The 11,285-nt window shown below is 46.2% G+C and overlaps 1 protein-coding gene across 2 annotated transcripts in view; it reads right to left on the bottom strand.

Annotated features, from left to right (window-relative positions):
- Window positions 1-4,199: 4,199 nt before the first annotated feature.
- inppl1a (inositol polyphosphate phosphatase-like 1a) overlaps window positions 4,200-11,285 on the bottom strand; it is a 71,190-nt gene continuing 64,104 nt past the window's right edge. The window contains exons 23-28 of one of the 2 annotated variants that reach the window (XM_029681461.2): window positions 10,707-10,791; window positions 10,510-10,602; window positions 9,542-10,235; window positions 8,481-8,614; window positions 5,510-5,566; window positions 4,200-5,409 (exon numbers count right to left, since the gene is read on the bottom strand). In XM_029681461.2, the coding sequence (XP_029537321.1) occupies window positions 5,310-5,409; window positions 5,510-5,566; window positions 8,481-8,614; window positions 9,542-10,235; window positions 10,510-10,602; window positions 10,707-10,791 (1,163 nt within the window). In that variant the 3' untranslated portion in view covers window positions 4,200-5,309. The remainder of the gene's footprint in view (window positions 5,410-5,509; window positions 5,567-8,480; window positions 8,615-9,541; window positions 10,236-10,509; window positions 10,603-10,706; window positions 10,792-11,285) is intronic. The other variant, XM_029681462.2, reaches the window with a different exon arrangement.

The following is an 11,285-nucleotide window of genomic DNA, read 5'->3' as shown; positions in this document are numbered from 1 at the left end:
CCCTGTCTCCCTCTCCCCCTCCCTGTCTCCCTCTCCCCGTCTCCCCGTCTCCCTCTCCCTCTTCCCCCTCCCTGTCTCCCTCTCCCCCTCCCCGTCTCCCTCTCTGGTACTATAGAGACGGTACTCAAGACAACTTTACTGGAAAGCAGTTATTTATGGATGAGAAAATAATGGAATAACAATGTTTTTTTGTGACCAAAACCCGTATGTCTTTTTTAAATGGACAGATATCGAAATGTTGTAATTGAAAATTATTTGTAAATAGTAATATATTAGTTATAGTCTAGTGTTTTTTTCCCACATTACTCTGAGGAGTTGTTCATTACAGAGCATGTCACAGCTCACTGCCCATCCTGTCTACATAAGGGCAAAGGGAAGGCTTATAGCAACTGTATGAAGGGTTATAGAGGTTGTGTGAAGGGTTATAGCACTACTGTAATATTCTGTCAAATAAATCTACCCTATAAAAACATTGCTCAAATGAACAAGATGTGGTGTTGTGTGTGACCGTCTGTGAGCATTGGGAGGAGGGGCTAAAGGATCCGATCACTTTTCGCTGCACTCACAGTTTCTTCTCCTCAAATAACCTCTGTCAAGGTCTCACTCACATAGCTTCTCCTCCTCCTCAAATAACCTCTGTCAAGGTCTCACTCACATAGCTTCTTCTCCTCCTCAAATAACCTCTGTCAAGGTCTCACTCACATAGCTTCTTCTCCTCCTCAAATAAGCTCCGTCTTGGTCTCACTCACATAGCTTCTTCTCCTCCTCAAATAACCTCTGTCAAGGTCTCACTCACATAGCTTCTCCTCCTCCTCAAATAACCTCCGTCTTGGTCTCACTCACATAGCTTCTCCTCCTCCTCAAATAACCTCTGTCAAGGTCTCACTCACATAGCTTCTCCTCCTCCTCAAATAACCTCTGTCAAGGTCTCACTCACATAGCTTCTCCTCCTCCTCAAATAACCTCTGTCAAGGTCTCACTCACATAGCTTCTCCTCCTCCTCAAATAACCTCTCAAGGTCTCACTCACATAGCTTCTCCTCCTCCTCAAATAACCTCTGTCAAGGTCTCACTCACATAGCTTCTCCTCCTCCTCAAATAACCTCTCAAGGTCTCACTCACATAGCTTCTCCTCCTCCTCAAATAACCTCTGTCAAGGTCTCACTCACATAGCTTCTCCTCCTCAAATAACCTCTGTCAAGGTCTCACTCACATAGCTTCTTCTCCTCCTCAAATAAGCTCCGTCTTGGTCTCACTCACATAGCTTCTTCTCCTCCTCAAATAACCTCTGTCAAGGTCTCACTCACATAGCTTCTCCTCCTCCTCAAATAACCTCCGTCTTGGTCTCACTCACATAGCTTCTCCTCCTCCTCAAATAACCTCTGTCAAGGTCTCACTCACATAGCTTCTCCTCCTCCTCAAATAACCTCTGTCAAGGTCTCACTCACATAGCTTCTTCTCCTCCTCAAATAACCTCTGTCAAGGTCTCACTCACATAGCTTCTCCTCAAATAACCTCTGTCAAGGTCTCTCTCACACACAGAAAAGGGAGTCACAGTAGCCAGTCTTCTAGTCTCAGCACCAATAACAGAAAGAAAGTGTACAAATATACTGATCCCGTGTCAAAACTGAAGCTCCTGAAGCCAGGGATGGTGAAATCAGCCTTCATTGAGCCCTCATAGTAAACTGGAGGAGACAACAGAACAAGGTGTCATCACCACTGACAAGTCAGTATTAATTCACCACAGAGGACTACAGTCAGTTATTTTTAATAGTGTGCTGTATGTTGTATTAAACAATACAAGGCATTTTCTATTTTACTCATAGTTCTTCCTTGTCCCCTTGTAGGTATTTCCATTTAACACATACAGTGGGGCAAAAAAGTATTTAGTCAGCCACCAATTGTGCAAGTTCTCCCACTTAAAAAGATGAGGCCTGTAATTTTCATCATAGGTACACTTCAACTATGACAGACAAAATGAGGAAAAAAAATCCAGAAAATCACATTGTAGGATTTTTAATGAATTTATTTGCTAATTATGGTGGAAAATAAGTATTTGGTCACCTACAAACAAGCAAGATTTCTGGCTCTCACAGACCTGTAACTTGTTCTTTAAGAGGCTCCTCGGTCCTCCACTCGTTACCTGTATTAATGGCACATGTTTGAACTTGTTATCAGTATAAAAGACAACTGTCCACAACCTCAAACAGTCACACTCCAAACTCCACTATGGCCAAGACCAAAGAGCTGTCAAAGGACACCAGAAACAAAATTGTAGACCTGCACCAGACTGGGAAGACTGAATCTGCAATAGGTAAGCAGCTTGGTTTGAAGAAATCAACTGTGGGAGCAATTATTAGGAAATGGAAGACATGCAAGACCACTGATAATCTCCCTCGATCTGGGGCTCCACGCAAGATCTCACCCCGTGGGGTCAAAATGATCACAAGAACGGTGAGCAAAAATCCCAGAACCACACAGGGGGACCTAGTGAATGACCTGCAAAGAGCTTGGACCAAAGTAACAAAGCCTACCATCAGTAACACACTACACCGCCAGGTACTCAAATCCTGCAGTGCCAGACGTGTCCCCCTGCTTAAGCCAGTACATGTCCAGGCCCGTCTGAAGTTTGCTAGAGAGCATTTGGATGATCCAGAAGAAGATTGGGAGAATGTCATATGGTCAGATGAAACCAAAATAGAACTTTTTGGTAAAAACTCAACTCGTCGTGTTTGGAGGACAAAGAATGCTAAGTTGCATCCAAAGAACACCATACCTACTCTGAAGCATGGGGGTGGAAACATCATTCTTTGGGGCTGTTTTTCTGCAAAGGGACCAGGACGACTGATCCGTGTAAAGGAAAGAATGAATGGGGCCATGTATCGTGAGATTTTCAGCATGACAATGATCCCAAACACACCACCCGGGCAACGAAGGAGTGGCTTCGTAAGAACCATTTCATTGTCCTGGAGTGGCCTAGACAGTCTCCAGATCTCAACCCCATAGAAAATCTTTGGAGGGAGTTGAAAGTCTGTGTTGCCCAGCAACAGCCCCAAAACATCACTGCTCTAGAGGAGATCTGCATGGAGGAATGGGCCAAAATACCAGCAACAGTGTGTGAAGACCTTGTGAAGACTTACAGAAAACGTTTGACCTCTTATCATTGCCAACAAAGTGTATATAACAAAGTATTGAGTTAAACTTTTGTTATTGACCAAATACTTATTTTCCACCATAATTTGCAAATAAATTCATTAAAAATCCTACAATGTGATTTTCTGGGTTTTTTTCTTCTCATTTTGTCTGTCATAGTTGAAGTGTACCTATGATGAAAATTACAGGCCTCTCTCATCTTTTTAAGTGGGAGAACTTGCACAAATGGTGGCTGACTCAATACTTTTTTTGCCCCACTGTAAATGTAGTCAGTTACGATGCCAAGAGAAACAAACAGTGTTGATGGATTAAATATTAGCTTTTTATTTGCTGAAAAAACAACGATAACAAGAGATCAATGGTTACATTGTTACAACCAGAGAAAGACCAGACTGGAGCTCGAAACAGACAATCTTTACAGGAAATAACCTACAGAGAATAACAGGAGAACAGTGTTATGGCAAGGTGGAGTTGGCAGGGCTGTGTAGAGCTTGACTAGGGAGGAGTGGACGAATCAACACTCTCATAAGGAAAGAATTGAACTTGGCATCAAAGTCACTGGGGGTATAGAAGGCACTGGGGGTCATTGGAGAAGAGAAAGGGAGAAGGCACTGGGGGTCATTGGAGAAGGCACTGGGGGTCATTGGAGAAGAGAAAGGGAGAAGGGATGGGAGAGGGGGTATAGGAGAAGGGATGGGAGAGGGGGTATAGGAGAAGGGATGGGAGCGGGGGGTATAGGAGAAGGGATGGGAGAGGGGGTATAGGAGAAGGGATGGGAGCGGGGGTATAGGAGAAGGGATGGGAGAGGGGGGTATAGGAGAAGGGATGGGAGAGGGAGGTATAGGAGAAGGGATGGGAGAGGGGGGTATAGGAGAAGGGATGGGAGCGGGGGTATAGGAGAAGGGATGGGAGAGGGGGTATAGGAGAAGGGATGGGAGCGGGGGTATAGGAGAAGGGATGGGAGAGGGGGGGTTTAGGTGAAGGGATGGGAGAGGGGGTATAGGAGAAGGGATGGGAGAGGGGGTATAGGAAAAGGGATGGGAGAGGGGTATAGGTAAAGGGATGGGAGAGGGGGTATAGGAGAAGGGATGGGAGCGGGGGGTATAGGTAAAGGGATGGGAGAGGGGGGTATAGGAGAAGGGATGGGAGCGGGGGGGGTATAGGAAAAGGGATGGGAGGGGCCACTATGCTATAGGGCTAAAGGTGATAACAGATTAACAAGACATTCACTCACATTTCTCCTGTTTCCTCTCATTGTGCAACACAGTCATTTCTTTTTTTACAACAGTCAAATAACATCAACATATACATTTATATAAAACAAATTCAAATGTATAATGTTAAAAACAGTCCTTTATATCACTTGGTGTCTCTTCAGTTTCTTACCTGTGGTCCTACTGAGGTTGCCAGGACAACAGCACCACCATGTGGTGAAAAGAACAACCAGCAGCAAGTGTGATGTGTGGCAGTGTTTCTCAGTAAGGATCCTGGGGACCCACTGTGTTTAGGCTGGCTCAGCATCAATTAAACACTAATTAGTACATGGACAACTGCATGACGGGTCTGCAGTTTGTGCTACTGAAAGGGGCCTTGGAGCTCAGCACGGCTCAACAAAAGATTCAGTCAAACAGTGCTGGTGTGGTTCGCTACATTCCCTTTATCTCAAAAACATAAAACACAAAAAAAACACTGAACCAATGAACAAATAGTCATTAATAATCATATTCATGAGCGGAATAAAAACAATAACAAAGGGAAGGGTGAGAGGAAAGGGGGCGGGGTGAGAGGAAAGGGGGTGGGGTGAGAGGGAAGGGGGTGGAGTGAGAGGGAAGGGGGCGGGGTGAGAGGGAAGGGGGCGGGGTGAGAGGGAAGGGGGCGGGGTAAGAGGGAGGGGGTCTGTTATGCAGGTGGCAGGGTAGAGGTCCATGTTTTGATTCTTAACAAAGGACTGAAATGTTTCTACTGTTTAAATAAGGCTGGCTAACACAACAGCCACAGTTACATTAACATAAAGACACTTACACAGTACAATACATCTAAAAAAGGACGTTCGAAAAATCTGTTGGTCAACAGAAAGTATAATGGAGTGCAATTTCTCTCAGAAGGCACAGTCTGGCATGGATTAGCACGTCTCAGCTCAGCATGGACCGGTTCAGCTCACTTCTGCTGCTTCTGCTGTCTCAGGCTCTCCAGCAGAATCCTCTTGTGGGCGGGGTCTAGAATGCCTGCTTCCTCTAGGTCCTCCTCTGTGATGTCACTGAGGAGGAACATGATTGGATGAGATTCATGAAGTGACATGTTTCATGATTGACTGTGTGTGTGTGTGTGTGTGTTTCTCAAAAAGCATACTACCGTACTCCGAGCACGCAAATTGCAGCACGGGAGGGTCGGAGTATGAGTCCAAATCAAAGTATCTGAAACGGAGCACGGAGGACACTTCTCAAATGCCATCTCTGTTTGTAAATATTTTGATGCAGAGGCTTCAACGGAAAGTATTCAAAGAAATATGGAGCAAAACCACGTAATAAATTATGCAAATTTTCGTGAAATCAATGGCGTCCATTATTTGAGCTGAAGCGAGAGAAACACTCCGACTTCAGGATCAAATGTTGCCTATTCACATCTCATAAGCTTGACTACAATATTTTATCTTGATACCTTAATAAATACATGCTGTGTTAATTTTGGTATGGTTACCTGCTTACAATGCCCACTGTAGTGTGCGTAGGTTGTAAGCCCATAGAGCTAACTGGCTAGCTACTACTGTTAGTTAGCCAGATAGTCACAAATAATTGTTAGCTTGCGACCCATAAAGAACTGACATCTACCTTGAATAATGTTCGTGTTAGGTCATTTTTGCCTGTTATACTATCTGGTTAGCGATATTAATACGATTCACATATAGCTAGCTGATAGTTATGATGTAAAACGTTTGCTTTGTGTATATATTGTTTCATCTCTATTGCCTCTGTCCTGCAGGAAGGTTCAGTGAATGGGTAAGTCCATAGTAAGTCAATAGGGCTGACTGGCTAGCTAGCTAGCCATGAAGACTTGCTAAGTAGCTACCAATAAAGAATTGACATCTACTGTACCTTGCATAACATTTGTTTTATGGTCATTTATGCCTGTTTAACTAGCTAGCTGGCCATGAAGACTTGCTAAGTAGCTACCAATAAAGAATTGACATCTACTGTACCTTGCATAACATTTGTTTTATGGTCATTTATGCCTGTTTAACTAGCTAGCTGGCCAAGACGACTTGCTAAGTAGCTACCAATAAAGAATTGACATCTACTATACCTTGCATAACATTTGTTTTATGGTCATTTATGCCTGTTTAACTAGCTAGCTGGCCATGAAGACTTGCTAAGTAGCTACCAATAAAGAATTGACATCTACTATACCTTGCATAACATTTGTTTTATGGTCATTTATGCCTGTTTAACTAGCTAGCTGGCCATGAAGACTTGCTAAGTAGCTACCAATAAAGAATTGACATCTACTATACCTTGCATTACATTTGTGTTATGGTCATTTATGCCTGTTTAACTAGCTAGCTGGCCATGAATACTTGCTAAGTAGCTACCAATAAAGAATTGACATCTACTATACCTTGCATTACATTTGTGTTATGGTCATTTATGCCTGTTTAACTAGCTAGCTGGCTATCTAGATTACAACGATTCACATACAGTGGCCTGCAACTCATCCCCCTTGGCGGTTTCTCTATTTAGTTGCATTACAACCTGTAATTTGAATGGATTTTTATTTCCATTTCATGTCATGGACATACACAAAATAGTCCAAATTGGTGAAGTGATAAAAATAACTTGTTAAAATAACCCCCGACCCCCCCATAAAATGGAGAAGTGGTGCGTGCATATGTATTCACCCCCTTTGCTATGAAGCCCCTAAATAATATCCGGTGCTACAAATTACCTTCAGAAGTCACAGAATTAGTTAAATAAAGTCCACCTGTGTGCAATCTAAGTGTCACATGATCTCAGTATATATATACACATCTGTTCTGAAAGGCCCCAGAGTCTGCAACACCACTAAGCAAGTGGCACCATGAAGACCAAGGAGCTCTCCAAACAGGTCAGGGACAAAGTTGTGGAGAAGTACAGATCAGGGTTGGGTTATAAAAAAATATCAGAAACTTTGAACATCCCACGGAGCACCATTAAATCCATTATTAAAAAATGGAAGGAATATAGCACCACAAGAAACCTGCCAAGAGAGGGCCGCCCACCAAATCTCACAGACCAGGCAAGGAGGGCATTAATCAGAGAGGCAACAAAGAGACCAAAGACAACCCTGAAGGAGCTGCAAAGATTGGAGTATCTGTCCATAGGACCACGTTAAGCCGTACACTCCACAGAGCTGGGCTTTACAGAAGAGTGACCAGAAGAAAGCCATTGCTTAAAGAAAACAATAAGAAAACACGTTTGGTGTTCACCAAAAGGCTTGTGGGAAACTCCCCAATCATATGGAAGAAGGTACTCTGGTCAGATGAGACTAAAATGGACCTTTTTGGCCATCAAGGAAAACACTACGTCTGGCACAATCCCAACACCACATCACCCCGAGAACACCATCTCCACAGTGAAGCACGGTGGTGGCAGCATCATGCTGTGGGGATGTTTTTCATCGGCAAGGACTGGGAAACTGGCCAGAATTGAAGGAATGATGGATGGCGCTAAATACAGGGAAATTCTTGAGGGAAACCTGTTTCAGTCTTCCAGAGATTTGCGACTGGGACGGAGGTTCACCTTCCAGCAGGACAATGCCCCTAAGCATACTGCTAAAGCAACACACGAGTGGTTGGAATGGCCTAGTCCATGCACGCTCAAATTCTTTTTTTTTTGTGTCTTATTATTTCTTGCTTGTTTCACAATTAAAACATATTTTGCATCTTCAAAGTGTTGTGTGTTGTTGTGTAAATCAAATGATACAAAAATCTATTTTAATTCCAGGTTGTAAGGCAACAAAATAGGAAAAATGCCAAGGGGGGTGAATACTTTCACAAGCCACTGTATATCTAGCTGATAATTAGGAAGTGAAACGTTTGCTTTGTGTATATCTTGTTTGGCCCATTGTCGTCATTGTCCTGGCTGGAAGAAGGTTCAGTGAATGGGGAGGTGCCGTGTGAGGTAACACAGTAAGGGTGGTGTGAGTGCTTTTCAAATGTAACGTTTAATGTGTTCTCCACACTCTTGTCCTCACAAGAATGGACTCAAGAGAACTTCCTTGGAGAATGCACTTGGAGCATGAGAGTGTGGAGCACGGTAGTATGCATATCGAGAAACACCCTGTGTGTCTGTGTACCTGAGGAACTCCAGGTCGTCCCAGCCGTTGTGTAGCAGACCTTCCTCATAGCGGTCCAGCCCTAATCTCTGTAGCCACTCTCCCACAGACGACTCCCCCACGGAGAGAGACGAGCTGCTGCTTCCCCACAGTGCCTACACACAGACAGAGACACACAGACAGACAGACACACACAGAGACACACAGACAGACACACAGACAGACAGACAGACAGACAGACAGACAGACAGACAGAGACACACAGACAGACAGACAGACACACACACAGACACACAGACAGAGACACACAGACAGAGACACAGACAGACAGACAGACAGACAGACAGACAGACAGACAGACAGACAGACAGACAGACAGACAGACAGACAGACAGACAGACAGACAGACAGACAGGACAGACAGAGACACACAGACAGAGACAGACAGAGACACACAGACAGACAGACAGACAGACAGACAGACAGACAGACAGACAGACAGAGGCACACACAGACAGAGACACACAGACATACAGACACAGACACAGAGACACACAGACAGAGACACACAGACAGACAGACAGGACAGACAGAGACACACAGACAGAGACAGACAGACAGAGACACACAGACAGACAGACAGACAGAGGCACACACAGACACACAGACAGAGACACACAGACATAGAGACACACAGACAGAGACACACAGACAGAGACAGAGACACACAGACAGAGACACACAGACAGAGACACACAGACAGAGACACACAGACAGACCGAGACACACAGACAGATAGACAGAGACACACACAGACACACAGACAGACAGACAGACAGACAGACAGACAGACAGACAGACAGACAGACAGACAGACAGACAGACACAGAGACACACAGACAGAGACACACAGACAGAGACACACAGACAGACACTTTAACACTGGAGAAGCTTTTCATTAACACATCATAATAACCTAACAACAACATGAGCACTTCTGCTTGCCTTTAAGTCATAGTACTCCCTCCCTCCCTCCCTCCCTCGCTCCCTCCCTCGTTCCCTCACACAAACAAACATCTCACTTCCTCTGGTAGGTCTTCAGCGATGCTCTCTGTGATGGGGGCTCGGGGAGGGAAGGTGCGACAGGCGTCCCCCAACCCCTGGCCTCTGAGGTGGGGGGGTGCAGAGGGGGCACGGGGAGCAGGGGGGTACTCGCTCTCACTCAGTGTCTTCGCCATCTGCAGCACCGAACATGATTGGTCGTCCAGCTCCCCGGGCCCTCCCCTCCTAAAGTCCTCCCCCAGGACGAAGGCAGGACTGGAATTGGCTGCGGGGATCTTCACCTCGGCCAGGTCGGGGTACAGGGGGCGTGGTTTAGAGAAGGGGGTGTCGGCCATCTCCAGTGCTCCTTTAGGGAGGGGGGGAGGGGGGAAGTCAGGAGGAGGACGGTTCAGTGTGCCTCCCGCTCCTCCACCTGACACCACCCCCACCACTGCAATCCCATCATCCTCCGAGGACCCCTCCTCACTGATGGGCCGGACAGGGTGTCCAGCTGTGTGCCTGCGGGGGTGGGAGGACCCTGAGGAGGGCCTCCCCTTGCCCCCTCCAGACAGGAGTGCCTTACCGGCTGGGGGGGAGCAGGGGGAGGGGAGGAGCTCCGAGGACAGGGTGGCAGCTGATTGGTTAGGAACGCCTTCCAGGATGTAGTAGGCGGGGTTATTGTAGCTGTTGTTTTTACAGGTGGAGGGGTCTCCCTCTGCAGAATCCTGCTTAGCCCTGGAACACACACAGCAGGAGCCTTAGGTCTGTGTGTCTGTCTGTGTGTGTCTGTCTGTGTGTGTCTGTCTGTCTGTGTGTGTCTGTCTGTGTGCGTGTCTGTCTGTGTGGGTGTCTGTCTGTGTGGGTGTCTGTCTGTGTGGGTGTCTGTCTGTGTGGGTGTCTGTCTGTGTGGGTGTCTGTCTGTGTGGGTGTCTGTCTGTGTGGGTGTCTGTCTGTGTGGGTGTCTGTGGGTGTCTGTCTGTGTGTGTGTGTGTTTGTGTGTGTGTGTTACCTTGCTGCAGTCACCTCCTCTTTGGTACTCCTCTCTCCCTCCTCGCTCACCTTCCCAAGCACCGCCCCCACGTGTTTCTGTGTCAAAGACGGCCTGCGAGACACGGAGGAACACGCTATAGAACATACTACAGAAGTTTATGGTTTAACTCCACGGCGTGGTTAGGACCGGGGGGGGGGTCAGGGTGGATTACTCACTTGACGTAGTCGTGTCCTGATCGGGGGGGCAGGGTGGATCTGCCTTTGTGTCCTCCCGTCTCATCTTTATCCACACTGATCCACTCTACAGGACACACACATCAATCAACCAATCAAAAACCTTTTTGTTCTTTCACCATAATGTTTTGGTCCTCCAAAAATGTAATTAGCCTTTTGTTAAGGATGTATGAATATAGTTTATAAACCGTACTTCCAATCAACCAATGACAGACAGACAGACAGACAGACAGACAGAGTTACCATAGAGCCTCTCCCTGGTACCCATCCTCAGACAGACAGACAGAGACAGACAGACAGACAGACAGACAGACAGAGACAGACAGACAGAAACAGACAGACAGACAGAAACAGACAGACAGAAACAGACAGACAGAGACAGACAGACAGACAGTGTTACCATAGAGCCTCTCCCTGGTACCCATCCTCAGACAGACAGACAGACAGAGACAGACAGAGACAGACAGACAGTGTTATCACAGAGCCTCTCCCTGGTACCCATCCAGACAGACAGAGACAGACAGACAGACAGACAGACAGACAGACAGACAGACAGTGTTA

Source organism: Oncorhynchus nerka, linkage group LG14, assembly GCF_034236695.1.
Source record: "Oncorhynchus nerka isolate Pitt River linkage group LG14, Oner_Uvic_2.0, whole genome shotgun sequence".
Lineage (NCBI taxonomy): Eukaryota > Metazoa > Chordata > Actinopteri > Salmoniformes > Salmonidae > Oncorhynchus > Oncorhynchus nerka.
This window is presented reverse-complemented; position numbering and strand designations above follow the sequence as displayed.